Genomic DNA, 22,394 nt, shown 5'->3' with positions numbered 1-22,394 from the left:
CAAACTAATTGATTAATTGATAATATGTCCGGGTAAATTACATATTTACAGTAGGCCTATATATAAATATAGGTGTGTGTGTGTGTGTGTGTGTGTGTGTGTGTGTGTGTGTGTGTGTGTGTGTGTGTGTGTGTGCGTGTGAGAGACTGGTTGTCTGAAGTCCACGTGCAACACGTCGCGCCCTTATAGTTTCGATACTGACGTGACGTCACTTTGAATATAAACTTGATAGGTCTTCTGAAATACGATAACATGCAATAAAGAACGACACCAACACCCTTAACACTGGACGACTTAGGTCTGTAGAGAAGAAAAAAAAAACATTATACGTTGCTTTCAGATGAATGCACTGTATTGCAACCTGTGTACAAAGTCACGCACGCTTTGCCGTTTGTAACACCACGCCCTTTAGTTTGACTGACGGGTATGGTCCCGAGACAGCAGGGTGGCTAGTCACGCTCTCGCCATGCAAATGAACCGAGCTCCGGACGGGCGGGTGCCCATGTGGACAAGCACCATGCCTTGTTGTTCTGAGCGCTCATTGGCCCACTGGCACTGATAGGTTTTAATGCGCTGCGGGCCAATGGAGTGCAGGATAGTACGGTGGGTGGATTACACGGACGGGTATCCCTACTGACCCATAAACAAATCTGACTGCACGTTCAAATGAAAGTTTTTCTTGATGCAAGAAAGTAATCTATCGCATTGAGAAATGAATATAGCATAACCATAAAGTAGTCAACGTTTACAACACATTGGTAAGTTGGGTTTTCAGATGAAGGGAACGATGTTGATCTCCTCGACCGATCCACGGCGGGCAATTTGGTCCGGGTTTTGATAGCGGCTGTAGTAACGAGGCGGTCTGGAAACCGGGAGGGCGTGTCCTACACTCGGTACGAGGCGCCTTGTTGTGTGTATTCCTGTGCTCGCATCGCCATCTTGTTGCGATCATCTTTTACGTATGCAAGGATTCGCCTTCGGTTTATACGTTTTGAAACTTTGCCGTTTTTTAACGGAAAGGGGGGGATTGTTTTACGCGCGTGGGCAAGCCGTGCACAAGGCCCTCCTGGGGCGCGCTGCTCGTCGTTGTTCCGCGGTCCCGGGAACCGGGTTACCGACCGAGGGGCGCGCGCGATGAGCATCGACACCCTCCTGGAAGCAGCCCGGTACCTGGAGTGGGAAGCCCAGCAACACGCTGCACCCGGTGAGTTGGGATTAGCAGCTCGAGCGAACAACCAGAGCATGTAGTGGAACCATGACCAGGCTGCCTGTTAACACATGTCGCCTGCAGAGCGGACCACTTCAGAGACCCCAATAGTCCGGACTAATGCAGCTCAGTTATTAAATTACCCGCGAGATGAGAACGGAACACATGCGCTCCCCGTCCTATGCTGTAAAATTGAGATTACTGAGTCACAGTTGTGAGTCCGACCAGCAGGACGTGGTCTGAATGTCCTACCGACTGAGTGGTGGGTCCGACCTGCTGGACGTGGTCTAAAGGTCCTACTGAGTGTGTGTGTGTGTGTGTGTGTGTGTGTGTGTGTGTAAGGAACCATCACGTGAATGAGTGACAGGCGACCCTGGAATGTGGGATCGATACAAAGTAGCGGAGCAACCACCGCGGCTACTTTCTTGCTCAGGTGGAGATCTGATGCGCCGACGCACAGACCCAACAAGTAATATGTGGGATCGGAATGGATGAGCCGTAAAAAGTTCGCTGCGTCTTATGTCGGAGAGAGGGGGAACCAGGGGTTGTTCCCTGGTATTAGGCGCTGGGGCGGCGGCGTCTTATATTGGAAAGGGGAAACCAGGGATGTTCCCTGGTATGAGGTTATGGGGCGGCGGCGTCGCGCTCTTTACGTAACGTGACATTATGACGCGCGGGGCGGGGCCGCGGCTAGCGAGATCAGTGTGGGGGACAACCTGTCGTTCCGTCCGTCTATCGGTTCATATAAAACCATGAAGTCCAGACGGGACCGTGCGACCTCCGACCCGTCGTGGTAGACAACGGTGTAGATCGCTGTCGGCTTGGACCGTCTGGAGCGGGGCTTTCGGTCTCGCCCTTTGGGTGACGTGTCAGATCTCCCCCCCACTGAAGACCCGCCTCCGACTACCACGTGCACTCTACTGCTCTCCCTATTCGGCTCGCGGAGGGAGTCACAGGGTCATTTGGAATGAAGAAAGTAGGGCACCCCCCCCCCCCAAAAAATATATATTTTATCCGCTTCTTTTCCTCCATTAATGCAGAAGTTATGTAATTTAGTTTTGTGTGCATTTTCAGCGTGCAAGCAATCGACTAGTCTTGCATTGTCATGGATAATGCGTCTTTAAAAGCTCACGTAATAGGACGTAAACCCCACTGACATGATGGAGCATTGGACAAATACAAATAAATCGCCATAATATCCACTCCCCGCTCAGAGTTATGTGCACGTTATAGCGCTTTATATGGAATAATACTATGGGGTTCTACTATGGCTGTCGCTGGAGTTCATGGCAACTGAGATCCTTTAATACATAACAACATGCAATTGTTGGTTAATAGCGTTGTGTGTGGGGGTGGGGGGAGGGACCCCTTGCACGTGAGCATGACTAAACACGTCTTTATTTAATATTGATTGACTGGTATTCCATTTAGTAATGTAAGAGTAGCCTATGTTATTCAGGTTAAGAAGCGTAGCTATGGGGATCTGTCTGTGTATGTATGTATATATATGTGTGTGTATGTGTATATATATATATATATATATATATATATATATATATAATCCATTCCCTCCTCCCCCCAGAGGAGGACCAGCTCGAGCAGAGGGAGCTCTTTGCCCGGGAGGCGGAGCTACGGCGCTCGGAGGTCACCGTGTCGGCCCAGACCGGCGGAGTCCACCCCCGCCCGGTCGCCTGGGGCAACGAGCCCCTGCACCTGCAGACGCACCATGTCCCCGTGGTGGCCCCCCCTCCTCCTCCTCCCCCCTCCCTCCGGGCCCCCCTCGTCCCCCCTGTCCTGCTCCCCGTCCTCACGCCCGCCCCCTCGCCGCTGCGTCCCGCCGTCGCTGCGGCCGCCTCCATCGCCGTGGCGACACCCATGCTCAACGGCTCCTCCCCCTCTCATCACCTCCAGCTGCAGCAGCTTCCGCTTCCTCCGCCGCTCGCCAGCGCTAGCCCCCGCCCCCTGCTCTCTTCTCCAACTATAAAGTTGGAGCCCGCCCCCCAGCAGAACGGCGCTGTCCCGCCCCAGCTGCCCCAGCTCCAGTCGCCCTACCAGGCGGCCTTCAGCCCCCCCAGCGGGGCGGCGTCCCCCCTGATGCCCCCCCACTCGCCTGAGTCCAGGACCAACGGCCTGCTGGACGACATGCGGGGGGCCGACGGGAAGCGACGGCCGGGGGGGTGAGTCTGTCTGTGTGTGTGTGTGTGTGTGTGTGTGTGTGTGTGTGTGTGTGTGTGTGTGTGTGTGTGTGTCTGTGTCTGTGTGTGTGTGTGTGTGTGTGCCATGATAATACACGGTCCAAATCAAGTATTTATGTTGATACATATTTTTTTTGACCAGCCAATTGTGCGCAGAAGTTGAGTGAACTGCTATTTTTCTATGCGTGTTTGTTTGTAGAGTTGTGCGTTAGCCGCTGACCGCAGCATGTGGCTGTGGGGGGTGCTAGCAGGATACACTTGTCCCCCTGATAATGTCATGCTAAGTCCACTCTCAAGGGGAGGTATCCAGTTGGATTGTGTTTGAGTTCAACTGTTGCTCGGGGTACTCTGTGATCCCGTCTCGTGTAGAAGTGTTGACCAAACGATGGCTATAGAGGGGAGGGCTGCCGGGCTCCTGGGAAGGTCTACGCCGCTACACACACAGGACTCGGACCAGGATCCAGTCTTTAGTTCTCCCGGTCACATCGCTGTAGGGTTAGCGTTAAAAACGTTGGCACATTAAATACGACCGTAATATATATGTTTTAGATGTATGTATCGGTTAATGACGGCAAAATGGCTCACTCTTGTTTTTTTTTGGAGATTACAATATTTTTGTAATCTTTTTTGATTTGCTCGATTGTGTGTGTGTGTGTGTGTGTGTGTGTGTGTGTGTGTGTGTGTGTGTGTGTGCGTGTGCGTGTGTGTTGTGAACATGTTGTGATGATAACGTCCTGTTCGTGTTCCAGGGCGGGAACACGCGAGGTGCACAACAAGTTGGAGAAGAACAGGTTGGTGTCCCCCTGAGGGGGGGGGGTACAAGTGTTGTTAGAATGGTGGTGGTTGGGGGGGGGGGGGGGGGGGCTCCTCATAATTTTGTCTTGTCGGGAGGAAAGGATGATTTAATCCATTTGGAACGTGATCCGTTGCAGATGTGCTAACATGTGCTGGTCAGATGAAGTCAGAAAGAGCCCTAACCTACTTATACCTGGGTGCGTGATGGAGGTGTCCAGCCAGTCACCTGTGTGCCCATGTCACCCCCCCCCCCCCCCACCAGACGTGCTCACCTGAAGGAGTGCTTTGAGACGCTGAAGAAGAACGTTCCGAACGTGGACGAGAAGAAGACCTCCAACCTGAGCGTCCTCCGTGGTGCGCTGCGCTACATCCAGGTACGCCCACCTCGTCATCCCCAAGTCCCCCGGCACCAGCCTAGCCCCTCCCTCCCAGGTACAGAGACGTCCTAAGGCATTTCACCTCATGGGAAAGTAGTCGTGTGGCACATCACTAGAAAGATTAGATAAGCCTCGTAAGCTTACCGACGGACAGTTCCAACCCCAAACAAAATAAGAAACATGCAACAACAAGAGTTATGAATTTCATAACTATGCACATAAATGGCAATATTTCTTCTAACCCTTGATGTACAAAACTATTAATTATATGAAAGTTGAGGTTCTACTGATTCAAAAAATCCAAACTATATCACTGTGATCAAATCAGTCAAGAATCAAGTTTTTCTTCACTTTTTCTAGTTACAACCATGGATGATGTCTTCCCTTTGTTGTTTTTGTCATCAAAATTGTGTTTGATTGCATCACACTCCCATCAGAGGGTAATCTAGTGTCTTGGCACCATGTTGAAACTTAACACGTTGTTTACCATCATTGTATAGTAGCCAAGAGAGGGTTCAGAGGTTATATGTAAATTGCCTTCAATCAGATCACGTGTCCTTTCGTCGCCATCTATAGGCCGTATGGTGTTATCGTTGGACTTCCCAGACTTTTCAATGCAGGGGTCAAAATTCAAAATCGTACAATGGGTTTCCAAGCTATCCACCCGCTTGTGTCTCATTACGTTTATATTGTCATTTTTGCATTGGTTTGCATTTGATTTATGTTTTTATTTTGAGATTTTTCCCAAACCTACTTCTACTAAGACCTCTATCTTTGCTACCAACTGACAATGACTAGATGGTATTCACTCTAAATCATGACATTTATTTCAGAAGAAAATAAATCTTCCACCTCTGCTGTGTTCTATGTTTCTTCGGTTTTGTAGCCGGTAAGGGGCAAACTAAAACGGTCATTACTGCGCTCAGGCAGAGATGTAGTCTGTATATGTCATGTGAAAAGTAGTGAGTTGCTGACTCATGAGGAAACAGCACATGGGGGGGGGTTGTGTGTGAGGCTGGGCTGCTCAAGGCTTCTGATACCGGACGTATATGAGTTCATTCATCCGCTTTCTGTAGAGAGAATGAGGCTTTGGAGCAAAAGAAAAAACATGATCGGTCGGTGCTGCAGGCTTTCTCCACCTGCAGTTAGCCCCAACAGAGCCCATCCAGCCCGCCATCGATACCACAACATGTGTGTCCTCCCTAAACCTGTTGGGTTGAATCAGTGGTTATACCTTCAGGTTACAGGAGGTACCCGTGTTGACACCCACCTACACGTCACATTCCACTAGGCTCTGTTAGGCCTCTTTGTTTGAAGTATTTCTAAATGAATACTAAATAAAAGTTGATTTAAATCCTCCTTTCCCCCCCGACAAGACGAAATGATGAGCAGGCATGAGGAGGATAAAAGAAATGATTCCCCAGCGACAGATTCTTCCCTTGTGATCTGGTCCTGTGCTCTCCCCCCTCCCCCTCCCCCCTCCCCCTCCCCCCTCCCCCTCCCCCCTCCCCCTCCCAGTGCGTCTCTCCAATGATAGCGGAGGCACATGGCTAGAGTGAGTCTGGTGATGTCATCCCCTGGCAGCAGCAGGGGGGGAGGGGGGGGGGGGGAGACAGACACAGGACCCCCGTCTGACACCGCTTCATGGTCCACAGCAAGTCGATCGTACGGATAGCGCTCTCACGTTGGGCTGCCTCTCTGCTCCTCTACTCCCACCTGCTTCGTTCTGGTCCTCTATCGCTCCCCCCGCCTGCTCCCCCCCCGAGAACTCCGGTAACCATAGCAACAGGCGTGCACTGCATCCCACCGGCCCCCCTTGTGTTTACTGGAAAACGTGTGTGTGTGTGTGTGTGTGTGTGTGTGTGTGTGTGTGTGTGTGTGTGTGTGTGTGTGTGTGTGTGTGTGTGTGTGTGTGTGTGTGTGTGTGTGTGTGTGTGTGTGTGTGTGTGTTTGTTTGTTGGGAGGGGGGGGGGGGGGGGGGAGCTCCTTGCCAATTAGATTGCCCCTTAAATTCCCCTTATAATCTGCCACCAATCACGTCCAAATCCTCGGGAACCTGGTTGCAATGGAAACCTGAGGTTGGCAGCTGATGTGGTGCTGCCGCAGAGACGAGGTCACTGAGGGGTCAGATGAACCAGGCTCCACAAGGTCACTGAGGGGTCAGATGAACCAGGCTCCACAAGGTCACTGAGGGGTCAGATGAACCAGGCTCCACAAGGTCACTGAGGGGTCAGATGAACCAGGCTCCACGAGGTCACTGAGGGGTCAGATGAACCAGGCTCCACAAGGTCACTGAGGGGTCAGATGAACCAGGCTCCACAAGGTCACTGAGGGGTCAGATGAACCAGGCTCCACAAGGTCACTGAGGGGTCAGATGAACCAGGCTCCACAAGGTCACTGAGGGGTCAGATGAACCAGGCTCCACAAGGTCACTGAGGGGTCAGTTGAACCGGCCTTCACTAGGTCACTGAGGTCACTGAGGGGTCAGTTGAACCAGGCTTCACTAGGTCACAGAGCCAGCCGATACTTGCTCCCTCTCTTTCCTGGGTGACTCTCACCCTGTTCCTCCTGGCCTCTAGGAACAGAGCTCTGTCCGCACTCGGCCCTGACAGAGTGTGTTGCATGACGCCGATTGGTTGAGACAAAGGACAGTCACATAGCTCCTCCCACTCTGAGCTCTTCCTGTGCGTTCACACCAAAAGCTGTAAAAGATGCAAAGTCGCAGAATGGCTCCAAACGCAACGCTGTCCAAAATATTGACATCTCGTATCGCTGTTGCGACTTAAAGGAGCCGTGCTTTTTGCCTGTACGCTCGTAGTTGAGGCCAGTGCTGCTGCTGATGCCGAGCCACAAAAACACAAGATAGTCATAAGTTTGGTCAATAGAAAAATAATAATAAGCATAAATACATGAAACACTGAATAACTAATTAATGGAGCGATTGCTTATATACTAGATTATAGCTCAGTTGATCGCTATCGTGTGTGTGTGTGTGTGTTTGTGTGTGTGTGTGTGTGTGTGTGTGTGTGTGGTATTGTTTATTATGGAAAAGATCCGCTCAACGGGAGCATTTGTGCCAGGCAGACGCACGGCAAACGGACAAATTAGAAATAGATTTTTGTGCGGTATCCCCCTGCTTCTGAAATGCACGCACGTCTCCCCCCGCCGCTCGTCCGCTGGTTTCCATCAGCATTCCACTGTGTGACCATCCCTGTTGCGTAATGCGGATTGCGTATGCCCTCATACATTGTTGAAATCATATGCTGGATGCATTATACTTTCTATGTGTTTCTTAGTTAATGATCGGGCTATAAAAAGACCACGTTGGCTCTGCAATCGCGGACTAAAGGCCAAGGGGTTAGTGGTTGGTGGACATTTGAGCTCGGGACACGCAGCTCAAAATCTCACGCACCATGATGAAGGAACACATGTGTGGTAGGAACTAGGAACTAAAGTTCTCGCGTATGTTTACTGGGACCAGCGCCGGCGAGAGACATCTACATTCCGATTGGCTGGCGGTCATTTACAGCCAAAACGCTACTAGCTCATGTGCAGAGAGTTGAGCTGTTTTCAACTCTCATATACAGCTTTACAGCCTAAAAGCTATCGCTGAAGCGTTTTATTGCTCCTATCGCTTTATCTCTCATGTCGAATAGAAAGTGAATGGGCGTTTATCGCTCAAAACGCTTTACAGCTTTTGGTGTGAACGCACAGTTCCCTCAACATGTGCGCGGTTCCAGGAAGTGGTCATGTGATCCACTCCGGCATAGCTCATAGCTATAAAAAATGTGTTCTTAGAAAACAACCGTGTGCACGCACATTTCTGCATACACTCCTGCACACACACTCCTCCACAAACACTCAGTCAGGAGCTAGTCTCCTGTCCTGGGGGAGTGGCTCAAAGGGAAACCAGAAGGGAGGGGTGGGATTTAGTTAGTTGGATCCTTTTTAAAAGCTCCTTCAAAGTTCTCCAGACTGCCGACCCCAGCGCTAATGATGACCTTTACTTAATTCACGTGAGTTGGATCCACCATATCTGTATAAGTGAGGGAACGGAAGAGACTGGAATACCTGGAAGCCCTTTGAATCCTCCGGTACTTTGGGTCATGCTGAACCTCCCCCCCCCCCCCCCCCGCTCTGCAGACGCTGAAGCGCAAGGACAAGGAGTACGAGCACGAGGTGGAGCGGCTGACCCGGGAGAAGATCGCCTCGCAGCAGCGGCTGGCCCAGCTGAAGAAGGAGCTCGGCCCATCCATGGACGCCACGGAGATGGAGCGGGTCCTGAGGCAGACGGTCCAGCCCGAGGACGACCAGGTGTCCACCTCCACCGCATCAGGTAGGACCTCCCCCCCCACGTAGAACCTCCCCCCCCCCCCCCCCCCCCCCCTCAGGTAGGACCTCCACTGCCTCACCTCAGCCTGCCTCACCTCCCTCTCTGTGAGGACTCGGACCAGGGCTAGGTCGGATGAGTTCAGAGCGATGATGGGAGTCATTTGTAAGACATGTCCTACCCATCGGTCGGCTGTAGCGAGGGGAATGTGCTGTTTAACGTGTATAATACATATTGTAGAACTGGCTCTGTATAGGAGGACTGTTGTTTAGGGGGATGTCTTCCTGTGCAGCTAACCAGCTGTGGTTGAACGATGGTTTTGATGACAAATTTTGACCACATTTGTCTTCGTCTTCCATTTGATCATACGAAGTCTCATTTAGACAAGACGTCTCGTTTGAAAGGAAGTCCCGGCAAGATGGCCGACAAAAGTAAATCATGAAAGCCATAGACGACACCGCACCATGATATGACAGTAAGCTGGTGTGATGTAATGACCGGGTCTCTCTCTCCCCAGAAGGAGAAGAGGACTTGGACCAGGACTTTGAGGACGAGGACATGCCTGCACCCCTGCCCAGCGAGCCCCCCCCCATAGCCCCCCCGCCCATCTTACAGGCCCACGCCCTTCTCACACTCCAGCCCGCACCCCTCCCTCTCTCTGGAGTGCTGACCACGCCCCAAATGGGAGGAGTCCCCGTGCAGTCCCAGGCCCCGCCCCCTCAGGCCATCGCGCCCCACCCCCCGCAGCCCTCGGCCGCTCAGGCCCAGCCGTCGGTCATCGCCCACGCCGCCGTGTCCCACCCGTCCGTCATCCAGGCCGTCCACCACAAACACCTGACCCCCATCGCCCCCTCGCCCGGCCCCGCCGCCGCCGCGCCCCAGCCGGCGGCGGCGGCGGCGGCGCAGCGCGTCACGGTGACGCACCTGGGCCCCGCGCTCTACCCCCAGGCCCTGACGGTGTCCCAGCACATCGCGCACACCTTCACCCACCACCACCCCCACCACCACGCGCTGGCCCCCGCCCACGCCACGCCCAACGGCCTGCACGTGAACGGGGGCCAGACCGCCGTGCTGGCCCCCCACCCGCAGCTGGGGGGCCAGACCACCCTGCTCAACCCCGTCACGCTGGTCAAACTCACCTGAGGGGCCGCGGACCCTGGGGGGCGGCCCTGGGGGGCGGGACCTGGTCTGACGGTGGACCTCTAAGTAGCAGAACACGTCAGACATGGGACCGGAGGAACACATTGGGCCAGGGTTCTGTGGAAGGACCCGAAGACGTCCGCAGGCGGTGTTTTTGACCCTGGGCGACGGAGACGCCTTCTCTCGTGGTCTCCTCCTTCCCTCACAACCAGAAGCACTAACATGACGCTCATACTCAGGCATCAAGGATCTACCTTCAATATGTGTTCATTTGTCGACAGGAGAAGGTGTAGAAAAAAAAAAGAGTATATAAGAGGAGTTTTATTTTCGTTCTCATTCGGATGCGTTCCCACTAGTTGTGTATTCAGGTAAACGTGACGCAGCTAGGGGGGGTCCCCTCAGTGGAGGGGGGGGGGAGGGGGATCAACATGGAGGCCGCAGCCCCGCTTCGCGGCAGGCTCCAGCAAGGAGACCTCCAGGTTCGAGTCAAAGACCTTCCTCCCTCTCCTCTTCCTCCTCCAGGGGTGCTGATGATAAATCTACTGATTTACTGATCGGCTAAAACAATAGGCTGGCGGGCCGTTTACTTTTTGGACCTCGGGTTCCTCAGTTCACCTGCTCTGAACCCCGGCTCTCTGATCTGAACCCAGGCTCTCTGATCTGGACCCAGGCTCTCTGATCTGAACCTAGGCTCTCTGATCTGAACCCAGGCTCTCTGATCTGGACCCAGGCTCTCTGATCTGAACCCAGGCTCTCTGATCTGAACCCCGGCTCTCTGATCTGAACCCAGGCTCTCTGATCTGAACCCAGGCTCTCTGATCTGAACCCAGGCTCTCTGATCTGGACCCAGGCTCTCTGATCTGAACCTAGGCTCTCTGATCTGAACCCAGGCTCTCTGATCTGAACCTAGGCTCTCTGATCTGAACCCAGGCTCTCTGATCTGAACCTAGGCTCTCTGATCTGAACCTAGGCTCTCTGATCTGAACCTAGGCTCTCTGCTCTGAACTAGGGCTGAATGATTAATCAAATTCATATCGAAATCGCGATGTAATAGAACATGATATGCAAATCGCAAAGGCTGCGATTAAAAGTAATAATAATAATAATTATTATCATGTATTTGTATTTTTATTTTACAATTCAATAGTTAAATAAAGAAGTTTATAATATTAATTAATCTCAACACATCGTCCTGGCCTAAAGGAAAGAGCAGTTTTTATGTTGACTGCTTCCAATGTTGTGTTGGTCATAGTAAAGAATGATTTATTTATTTATTAGTGAATAATACACAACATAAGGAATTTAATAAATCATAAAAAATCGCACATTAAATCACAATCGCAATATTGGTCAAAATAATCACAATTAGATTATTTCCCCAAATCGTTCAGCCTTAATCTGAACCCAGGCTCTCTGCTCTGAACCCAGGCTCTCTGCTCTGAACCCAGGCTCTCTGCTCTGAACCCAGGCTCTCTGCTCTGAACCCAGGCTCTCTGCTCTGAACCCAGGCTCTCTGCTCTGAACCCAGGCTCTCTGCTCTGAACCCAGGCTCTGCTTATTGAGCATCATCTGGGAAACATTCCAAAAAAAACACAATTTGACGGTGAATGCACTCAGTTATATAAAGCTGCAATCTAGTGTTGTTCTTGCTTTTCTGTAACTACTAAATGGCTCTTTCAGCGCTTTGACCCTCATTTAAAACACGGGCATCTTCATTCTGTGTCCTGGATGCAGCCTTACTCTCCAGCCGTCCTTCAGAGAGCCTCCCTAACAGGGAGTCGGCGTGCTTCCTGCTCCTGTGTCTTTGAGACGGGCGTGTTGGGATCAATACAGTGTGCAGCCGTAGCCCCGCTGGCCTCGGGCCGACCAGGCGGTCCTGGCCGCTGCACCTCCAGGTGGTTTAGTCATCACCAGGGATCCTGAACACTCGTGAACCGCAGCTCAGACCGGGAGCGCCGTCTGAATGAATGAATCCTATTTCAGGGGAACGTCAGACGATGATCTTTAAGAGTTTACTAGCGGCCGTTGATGGAAGAGGGTCTCCAGCGTGTCATGGTAGTGACATGCTGTTGTCTGTCAGGTGCTGAAGCCTTCTGCCCTGGTTCCTGTCGATACACGCGTGTAGCTTAAGGCTCCTCTCTGGTGGTCAAAGAGCAGCTTTGTTTGAAAGCAATGCTGGCAAAAGGTCAACAAAGTGAAACGCTGTTCACGTAACAAACATGGCAACATTGGATTGCAAGGATTCCAATCTTCCATCATGTTTCACAAACTTGGTTTGATGATGGTCATTGTTGCCATTGGTCACCAGTGTCTATAAGCAGGAGGATGAGTTATGCCCCGCCCACCGTTCAGGTGAGTCCTGCTGTCACGCTCCACACCAGCCTCCTTTACCCAGGAGAGAACAACGGCTTCGCACCCTCTTCTAAAAACATAGCACAGATCAATGAAGGAACATATTTTCTGCATGGCCGGACGTCTTCTTACACACCAGTGGCAGCTGCATATGAGGCCATGGCAGGAGCTCACCTGATGATGTCATGGCTTTGGTGATGATGTCTAAAACGCCACAGCAAATTCATGAGGCAGATCCAATTTCCAGACCTCATTTAGAGTATTAGGCTGGAAACAATGGTAACATTTTGTGTGTGTGTGTGTGTGTGTGTGTGTGTGTGTGTGTGTGTGTGTGTGTGTGTGTGTGTGTGTGTGTGTGTGTGTGTGTGTGTGTGTGTGTGTGTGTGTGTGTGTGTCAAATCCATTGACGTGTTCCTCACACTGCTTCACCAACTCCGAGGAGCTCTGGTGTAAAGTAATCTATGAATGAACCAAGCAGTGGTCATCGCCAGCGTCCTCCTTCTCTGAACCTCTTGACTAGTTGTTTTATATTCTCTATATCCAAGTTAATCCCAACCTGCTGCATGACTGTGTGTTGGTTGTGTAAACTTGTGCCCTGTGCATGAGGGAAGTGTGTGTATGCTTGGCCAGATGAGTTTACTTAGTTATATATATATCCATACATATATATATATATATCATTACTGAACATAATTTATATATATATATAACCCCCCCCGCCCGTTTAACACTGTGACAGCTTTGTCCGCTTTGTGTGTCCACTCGTGACCGGAGGAATCTGAGGAAGGTCTGTTCCACTTTGGTATTTTTTACTTGTTTTTGTTAGTCTGAGACAGTGAGTGAAAAGGTATTTAAAAAAGAAAGAAAAAAAAGATTTATTCTTCTCTACATAACAAATTGTCAAAAAATCTGTACGATTTTTGTAACATTTGTATGAACGTATGAATATTTTGTACATTTGTGATTGTATGCACGTTTTGGCATATGAGTGTATGTATTTTAAAGTTTTAGCCATGCCACGTTTATTTGCATGTAGACTGCTGTTTGGGTGAGTTTCTTTCTTTGGATGGATGTAACTTTATTTGCGGGACCATGTAACAACACTGCAGAACGAGAGCAGCCTCTTGACCTCATGCTACATTGATATTATATATGAATACAAAGAACATGTTTTCCCTATGGAGAAAGTTTTAAGTTCTATATGGCCTGTACCTTTTGGGCTGCTTTTAGATCGAAATGTCCACTGTTTGAAATAACATGATATTGGATAAAATAATAAATGAAAAAATGATTCTGATAAAATTAAGATTCTTGATAAATCTTATTACCTTTACAACACAGTGTTCTCCTGGTGTCGTCTATGAATCACACCTACATTTGTTTTATCAACTTACATTCTGATTTGCTATTTATGAAAATATCTGCCAACAGGTTGATAAAGTTTGAAATAATTTATTATTTGGTCTCAAATTGCAAATAAAAAGGTTAAATTTATATTAAATGGAAAAAGAAATACAAAAATCAGTAAGAAAAATTGTTCCTATGGACGTCCTATATCGCCCAACGAGCCGTTAACTAGGACCCCAACACATGACTAGTTGAGCCGTTAACTAGGACCCCAACACAAGACTAGTGGAGCCGTTAACTAAGATCCCAACGCAGGACTAATGGAGCTGTTGACTAAGACCCCAATTCAAGACTAGTGGAGCTGTTAACTCAGACCCCAAGGACAGGACTCCTGGAAGTAGCTTAGATTTTGGTTTCCAGGGTAGTATTGAGGCCCTGTCCACACAGTCTCAGTCTTTTCTATGCCTATGATTCAACAGCCACTGCCCCCTTCCTCCGGTATTTGGTGCTGTCCAAGAAGCCGTTTCCGAGCTGGTCTTCAACGTGCTCTCGGCTGGTCCTCATCTTTCCCTCGGTTTCTATTTAGAAGCCGTCTCTGTGGTTTTGCAGCATCTGCTCTTGAATCCTCTCCAGTACCTCCTGCATCCTCCTCAACTGCAGAGGGACCACAGACAGACAGACGGCAGATGAAGAGAGGCAGAGCACGGCGAAGCGGACAGGAACATGAGGATGTGTATAAGACGCACTTCCCGATCTTTCTCCAAGATCAGCCTCTCCTTCTCGCTGGCGATGACCGCCAGAGGAAGGGGAACGTCTGCGCTGTTCTCATGTTGGATCTGGTCACACAGACTGCACCCCAACAAACACATGCACGCGCGCACACACGCAGACGCACACACACAGACACACACACCAAAATGTCATTTCAAATGGATCGCTCAACCCACGACTCAGCCCAAGTGCTGCTCCTGGATGACCCCTGGGTGGCCCCTGGGTGACCCCTGGGTGACCCCTGGCCCCTGGGCGACTGACCTGCGCCTCCTCTCCTGCACCACCATGCGGGTCATGCTCTGGATGCACTGGGCCCGGTAGTTCTCGTAGTGGTTCTCCCGGGTCACGTCCTTCAGGTCCTGCATGTGGGTCCGGACCAGCATGTTCCTCAGCAGCAGGAAGTCGGAGTGCTCGGGGTTCTCCACTACAAAGACACCAGACACCAGCCGCATCACTTGAAGTGTAGGGGCGCGCATCACACGCCCCTACACTTCAACAGCAGGCAGAAGAGAACAGCAGAGACACAGAGACCAGCACTTCAGAGAGACCAGCACTACAAAGAGACCAGCGCTACAAAGAGACCAGCGCTACAGGGACCAGTGCTACAGAGACCAGAGCTACAGAGACCAGAGACACAGAGACCAGAGCTACAGAGACCAGAGACACAGAGACCAGCGCTACAAAGAGACCAGCACTACAAAGAGACCAGCGCTACAGAGACCAGAGCTACAGAGAGACCAGTACTACAGAGACCAGAGCTACAGAGACCAGCGCTACAGAGACCAGAGCTACAGAGACCAGAGCTACAGAGACCAGCGCTACAGAGAGACCAGAGCTACAGAGACCAGCGCTACAGAGACCAGAGCTACAGAGACCAGAGACACAGAGACCAGCGCTACAGAGACCAGAGCTACAGAGAGACCAGAGCTACAGAGATCAGCGCTACAGAGAGACCAGTACTACAGAGACCAGCGCTACAGAGACCAGCGCTACAGAGACCAGAGCTACAGAGAGACCAGCGCTACAGAGACCAGCACTACACAGAGACCAGAGCTACAGAGAGACCAGCGCTACAGAGACCAGAGACACAGAGAGACCAGTACTACAGAGACCAGAGCTACAGAGAGACCAGAGCTACAGAGACCAGAGCTACAGAGACCAGAGCTACAGAGAGACCAGTACTACAGAGACCAGAGCTACAGAGAGACCAGTACTACAGAGACCAGAGCTACAGAGAGACCAGCGCTACAGAGAGACCAGTACTACAGAGACCAGAGCTACACAGAGACCAATTCGCCAGGTTTGTTTTAAACATTCGTGAACAACCGTTCAGGTAGTTGGAAAGAGTTTCTGGCTCCGATTTTCATTGTAGAGAGATGAGTTGGAGATGTTATCGTTTCAAATCAGTTCCCCTACACCAGCAGGGTGCGTCATTGTGTTAGGGGCAAACTGGCCCTTTAAGAAAAGGTTGCATTTCGTTTTGGATAGAATGGAGGTAATTGATCAGCAACTGATCAATTTCTGAACGAGTCCACCACCGCAGAGGGTTGAGTTGAACAAAAATGAAGTCTGATTTAAATCTCGACACAGACTATGTTAACAATTAACTGGGAGTTCAAACAAACTTGCCTTTGAACAGTCTCATGCTATACGGTTTTGAGTACTTCTAATGCTGGAGATTGCTTCAAATGCCCAACGTGTGTGTGTGTGTGTGTGTGTGTGTGTGTGTGTGTGTGTGTGTGTGTGTGTGTGTGTGTGTGTGTGTGTGTGTGTGTGTGTGTGTGTGTGTGTTTCTTGCCTTCTACAAGCCCCCACGGATAGATTCGACCTCTGAACCTTCGGCCTTCACTCTCAACCTGAAGGTTGCTGCCAATGACTGCGAAGGGGACACTGTTCTGCAGAGAGGATAGAGATGGACACACGCAGAAGAGGAGGGAGTCAGGAAGTCAGACATACAGACAAAAAACAGACTCACTAAATGAAAGGAAACTGAAGGACAATGAGCGATGATATTAAGTACTAGCGGCTCCGCGGCTAGCTCTGTGATTAGCGTCCATCCTCATCAATGTGTCTTCAACAGCCTTGAATTCAAGATCGGGAACCTTGAGGATTTGATCCTGTAGTTGGAACTCATCGTCTTCATCTGAGTCACACTCGGGAAACTGGTAGATGTTGATCCCAAACTGTTCAATCTCCTGCCTGATCTGGAATAAACAAGAAGACACATGCTTCAGAAAGGTCACAAAGGGGGGGCATGAGATGACTCTGATTGGCTGTTAATCCTCTTGATAGCCTTAATATTTTGGTTGGCTAATTAAGGGACTCACTGTAACCTTAGAGATGATTGTGTGTGTGTGTGTGTGTGTGTGTGTGTGTGTGTGTGTGTGTGTGTGTGTGTGTGTATGTGTGTGTGTGTGTGTGTGTGTGTGTGTGTGTGTGTGTGTGTGTGTGTGTGTGTGTGTGTGTGTGTGTGTGTGTGTGTGTGTGTGTGTGTGCGTGCGTGCGTGCGTGCGTGTGTGTGTGTGTGTGTGTGAGAAGCATGGTTCCACACCTTCAGCTTCTTGGTGCGGACCTCAGCGGGGGTGAGACTGTCAGCCTTGGCCAGGACAGGAACTATGTTGACCTTCTGATGCAAGGCCCTCATGCACTCCACATCCAGGGGACGGAGACTGGGGAGTACACACACACACACACACACACACACACACACACACACACACACACACACACACACACACACACACACACACACACACACACACACACTTTGTTGTACTGCTAATGTGCGGTCTGAATCTATGTGAGTGCCCATGAGTATGCCCATGTTGTTTTGCGTGTGAATGCGGAAGTGGTGTGTTCCTTTGCATTTCAGTCGTGTTGTGTGTGCGTGCGTGTGTGCGTCTCTAACCCGTGGCCGGAGGGGGAGATGAAGTAGAGGCAGCAGTGCACTCGGTGGTCCTGGATGTTCTTCCTGTTCAGCCCGCTCTCCTCCCTGAAGTACTGCTCAAACTGCTGGTCCACATAGTCCTCCACCTCCTTCCAGCTGAGGAACAAGGTAGCCTCAGTCACCATGGAGCGCTCAGAGCTTTGGCCCACGGTTTGTAGGACAATGGTCCATTTTCCATGACATTTTCGTGTTGGTCACATAACTACAGGATCATTACTGATCTTACAGGTTCTGGCCTCACCTCTGGTATTCATCATACAGGTTCTAGCCTCACCTCTTTGTGTTGTTGACAGCGTCTCCAAAGCCCGGCGTGTCGATGATGTTCAGTCGGAGTCGGACCCCTTTCTCCTCGATGCCCACGGTGTGTTTGACGATGCCAACCGTCTGGAGGATCCGTTCTAGAGACACAGAGCACGCCCACCAAGGTGAACGCAGGCTGAGCAAGGATCCTTGAGGGTGCTACTCGTTAGAAAGGAGGGTGAAATGCTCATGAAGAACATCTGCTCAAAGAGAACATCTGGTCATGGAGAAAATCTGTCCGGGCTGACGGCTCGCTGGCCTCTGAGACCGTTCTGATTCAAGACCTCACGCTCGTTGCTGACCAACCATTGCCTCTCTTTCCTGACTGGTTTGGGGAGGCTTTCCTGTCGATCACATGGCGCACAGGGTATTAACCTCTCACTGGCGGAGAAGCGTAGCTGGGGAACGTGTCTTTTTGGTGGGTCGTTGATTTAAAACATCGTGCTCTCCTCCGCTCCTTCTCTGTCGTGCCTCCAGGAGCTGTGAGCTGTGTTGGGGCGCAGGAGATTGGCTGGACCCCCGCTTGGCTCCGAGTGGCCCGGCAGGTCCAGGGGAGAGAGGGCCATGCGCCCCGACTTTTGGCTTCAAAGTTGAACGGATTTCAACTTTGACACGGCACGCTACATTACATTAATTAACGACCACTAGATTTGCCGAAACAAAATCCTAAAACGCAGAAGGTTTACAACGCTGTCACAGATGAGGGACGGTCAACATGTTTATACTCCTAAACAGAGTGGGACCAAAGTGAGGGTGAACTGTGGATCTGGTCTCACCTTCAGCGTTGGGAACCTTCCGGTCTTTGTAGAGATCGGTGAGGAACAGACTGTTGATCAGGGTGGATTTACCCAAACCAGATTCCCCTAGACACCAAACACAATGCGCCGTAGAACAGCTTTGTTTCTCAAGAATCTGACTGATTATCAATTAAGTATAACATGTAATGAAAATGGGATTTGAGCAATTACATTTTGATTACAAATGCCGACCCTTGTGAAGATCAGTGCAAGGCGTCAGGGGTTTTACACCCGGATGTCTCTGTGGTTGGACTGACCTGTGACCATGAGGGTGAAGGTGAAGCCCTTCTTCACCGTCTTGCGGTTCACCTGGCTGGGCAGCGTGGCAAAGCCGACATACTCCTTGTCCTGGTCCTGCTGGGCACACACAGGACCTTCATACCTCGTGGGGACGGGCGTTGAAACACAGCAACTGCTGCAACAACACCTTTGTTTTTGTTTTCTAACAAAGAATAAACTACTTTATGAGTTAACCGGTATTTACCGACAGCTACCACACAAAACTCAAGAATCACATTACACCAGTGAATGTGTTCCCTTGACATTTAAATGTACATAAATAAAGGTCCCACTTAAATGCCTTCATCTTGTGCTGAAGCATCTTGGCTGTCGCTGAATCTTATCTCAAACTGAGTGACTGTCAGAGACAACATTGAGAATACATCTCATAACACCTGATCTAAAGGGACCTGGCCTCTCCTGTCTGGACCTGGTCTCTCCTGGTCTCTCCTATCTGGACCTGTTCTCTCCTGGTCTCTCCTGGTCTCCCCTGGTCTCTCCTGTCTGTTGGTTCCTGGCTACTGGTCCACAGCCTGCTGGAGCCCCACCCACCCCCTCAGCGTACCTCTGGGGAGTCGTAGGGGTCCAGGCGGGCCCAGGGGCTGCGTGGCCGCGAGGCGGGGCTGAGCGGGGAGTCCAGCGAGCCCTGCCTCGCCATCTGGGACCGCAGCTGCAGCGGCTGGAGGTCGCTGTCCGCCCGGGTGGAGCGCCAGGGCTTCAGGGGTGGAGGAGGGGTCTCCGGGGCGGAGGGGCGGGCCTTCAGGGGTGGAGGAGGGGTCTCCGGGGCGGAGGGGCGGGCCTTCAGGGGTGGAGGAGGGGTCTCCGGGGTGGAGCGGCGGGGGATCAAGGGTGGAGGAGGGGTCTCCGGGGTGGAGCGGCGGGGGGTCAAGGGTGGAGGAGGGGTCTCTGGGGCGGAGCAGCGGGCCTTCAGGGGTGGAGGAGGGGTCTCTTGGACGGCAGAGCCTGCAGGGCTGCAGGCCGCAGGCGGACGCAGGGCCCCTGTGGCGTGTGGGGCCTCTGTCGGCTCCGGCTCCGGTTCACCTTCTTTGCTCCCGACGGGGAGGGGCCCCTCGGGACGGGGGGGCGGCGGGAGGGCCCTGGTGGCAGGGAGGAGTTGGGGGAGGTCCCTGGTGGAGTGGGGGAGATGGGGGAGGTCCCTGGTGGCGGGGGGGAGGTCCCTCATGGTGGGGAGGAGGTCCTTTGTGGCGCGGGGGCGGGCCAGGTCTTCCTCGTCCTCAATGGACAGACTGGAACGCTGGTAGGAGACATTGGAATATACTCCTTATTGACCCGCCAAACTGTACAGCAACACAACACAGCACACTGAACTGCATGGCTCTATGTTGCCCCCTCTGGTGGCACAAATAAGAACTGCATGGCTCTATGTTGCCCCCTCTGGTGGCACAAAAATGAACTGCATGGCTCTATGTTTCTATCTGTTGGCACCAATAAGAACTGCATGGCTCTATGTTTCTATCTGGTGGCGCCAATAGGTGCACGGCTCTATATGATAGTTCATCGGTTTGTCCAGAAATTTTTAGTCAAGTTTAAACTTTTAACTTTATGAAGGATATAGTGAGGACAGAACACAGTCTCTGTTCCGGTATGACTAAAGAAACAACATAACAACTATTTCAAACTTATTGCATACTCAGGTATAGTAGTTACCAGGAGTAACATACCTGTAATACACAGGTTCCTGTGTGTGTGTGTGTGTGTGTGTGTGTGTGTGTGTGTGTATGTGTATATATATATATATATATATATATATATATACATATATATATATGCATATTACCTTTAATATACATAATGGACTTGTAAATAATTTCTGAATGGTACACAATTGAATTGGCCCTTTTTGCAGTACTTCCATACAAGAATAAACACAGACTTAGAAGTATTAAAGAGGGACCCGTTCCACTGTGTTTTCCTACCGCTCCATTACGGACTAATAGTTTCTAAGCATATAGTAACACATCAGTACGGTTAAATATCTATGATATGCAAATGTATTTGTTAAGCCGTAAAGTAAGCTGAATGCAATTATCCTGCAATGATAGAATACAGGTCTTGTTGTCTCCATTTATTTCAGATATAAAATACAAATTTTAACTAGATGACCCTGAGACATTGAAATAGCATGTGAGACAATATACAAGGATGGGCTGATAAGCAGGAGGCTGTGATTGTAGCAGTCGACCATCACAGTTACTGCTGATCACTCCCTGAGGCTGGACCCCAACGTGTCCTGAGACACTAATGTAAGCTGTTAACCAGAGAGGTACAGATAGGTAGTAGGCTAACCAGAGAGCTACAGGTAGGTAGAGAGTTACAGGTAGGTAGTAACCAGAGTAACAGGTAGGTGGAGAGTTACAGGGGGGTAGTCACTAGAATTACAGGTCGGTATAACCAGAGTTACAGGTATGCAGTAGCCAGAGTTACAGGTAGTAACCAGAGGTACAGGTAGATAGTAACCGGAGTTACAGGTAGGTGGTAACCAGAGTTACAATAGGTAGTAACCAGAGTTACAGGTAGAAATTGGTATCCATGATGACATGCACACACAAACTATTCTAGCATCACATATCAGAATACAGCTGAGTCGTAGAGCACAAAAAGATTGTGTCCCTGTCTGTTCCCTCTAATTACTCACAACCAACAAGAGGCTTAACCTACTTGCTAATTATTTTGTGGGCGGGGCTTCAAGATTTAACACAAGCGCACGCGCGCGCATACACACGCACACACACACACACACACACACACACACACACACACACACACACACACACACACACACACACACACACACACACACACACACACACACACACACACACCATATTTTTATACTATTCTAGAACTATGTCTCCAAAAGCTCTTACCTCCAGTCTCGCTGCAGGTAGGAGGGGGAGCAGAGGACCGAATGACAGCATGGGATTGGAGTAATGCGGGCAGTTTAAACGCGGCTTAAGTTGTAAACAAAAACATGCATTTGAAACGCAAGGAAATTTTCAACAAATTAACGTAGTATAAGTCTTTAGGCGTGAAGCTATAGACCAACATGAGAATAACGGGGTCTCTGATGTGTGATGATCATGTCGTAGACGTACCTCTGATGTCGCTGCGAAACCTCACGGGAGAGGACATGTGCTCCATGACGCGGGGCTCAGCGTCTGTCCTGGAGCCGCAACACCGCCTCCTTCAACATACCCGAACAGCACTCACTAAATTGAGCGCCTGGTTTACGTCCTGTATGACTCATGGACTTGGGGTACGATAAGGCGATCAGCACCTGATGGTCACTTAATGTAACGGTACACCAGATGTAGAGAACGTTGACCATTTATGATGATTTTACCTGTGAATATTTTTATCCTTTCCTTTTTTATTGGATCTAAGACTTGTGAGCTATAAATAATAGTTTTGCCAATTCTTCCTCCAACAAGATTAGGTTGTAAAGTTTGCATGGACTCAACATGACATAATAAGTGACATTTAATCATTTTCAGAAGATACAAATAAATGGGTTGCTATGTCTTAAATGGTTACAT

At 50.4% G+C, this 22,394-nt stretch overlaps 2 protein-coding genes across 4 annotated transcripts; one reads left to right on the top strand and one right to left on the bottom strand.

Moving 5' to 3' along the window:
- The first annotated feature begins 868 nt into the window (after positions 1 to 868).
- LOC132460842 (max-binding protein MNT-like) lies at positions 869 to 13,734 on the top strand. The gene is made up of 6 exons (XM_060055770.1): positions 869 to 1,204; positions 2,790 to 3,384; positions 4,152 to 4,193; positions 4,460 to 4,571; positions 8,718 to 8,910; positions 9,422 to 13,734. The coding sequence occupies exons 1-6, from the start codon at positions 1,135 to 1,137 to the stop codon at positions 10,045 to 10,047; spliced, it is 1,638 nt and encodes a 545-aa protein (XP_059911753.1). The 5' UTR covers positions 869 to 1,134; the 3' UTR covers positions 10,048 to 13,734.
- Positions 13,735 to 13,832: 98 nt separating this feature from the next.
- Positions 13,833 to 22,304, bottom strand: LOC132460831 (septin-5-like). 3 transcript variants are annotated; one of them, XM_060055751.1, is made up of 13 exons: positions 21,954 to 22,304; positions 21,726 to 21,809; positions 19,403 to 20,092; positions 18,816 to 18,912; positions 18,538 to 18,624; positions 17,736 to 17,859; positions 17,423 to 17,557; positions 17,066 to 17,183; positions 16,617 to 16,718; positions 16,313 to 16,409; positions 14,776 to 14,938; positions 14,490 to 14,592; positions 13,833 to 14,397 (listed from the first exon to the last, which is right to left on the bottom strand). In XM_060055751.1, the coding sequence occupies exons 2-13, from the start codon at positions 21,774 to 21,776 to the stop codon at positions 14,326 to 14,328; spliced, it is 1,839 nt and encodes a 612-aa protein (XP_059911734.1). In that variant the 5' UTR covers positions 21,777 to 21,809; positions 21,954 to 22,304; the 3' UTR covers positions 13,833 to 14,325. The 3 variants fall into 3 exon arrangements, with proteins under 3 accessions (XP_059911734.1, XP_059911733.1, XP_059911735.1); XM_060055750.1 differs by having other exon boundaries at positions 21,726 to 22,304; XM_060055752.1 differs by lacking the exon at positions 21,726 to 21,809.
- Between the last annotated feature and the right edge of the window lie 90 nt (positions 22,305 to 22,394).

This window comes from Gadus macrocephalus, chromosome 7 (assembly GCF_031168955.1).
Source record: "Gadus macrocephalus chromosome 7, ASM3116895v1".
Classification (NCBI taxonomy): Eukaryota; Metazoa; Chordata; class Actinopteri; order Gadiformes; family Gadidae; genus Gadus; species Gadus macrocephalus.
The sequence above is the reverse complement of the archived record's forward strand: the minus strand, read 5'-3'. Positions and strand labels throughout refer to the sequence as shown.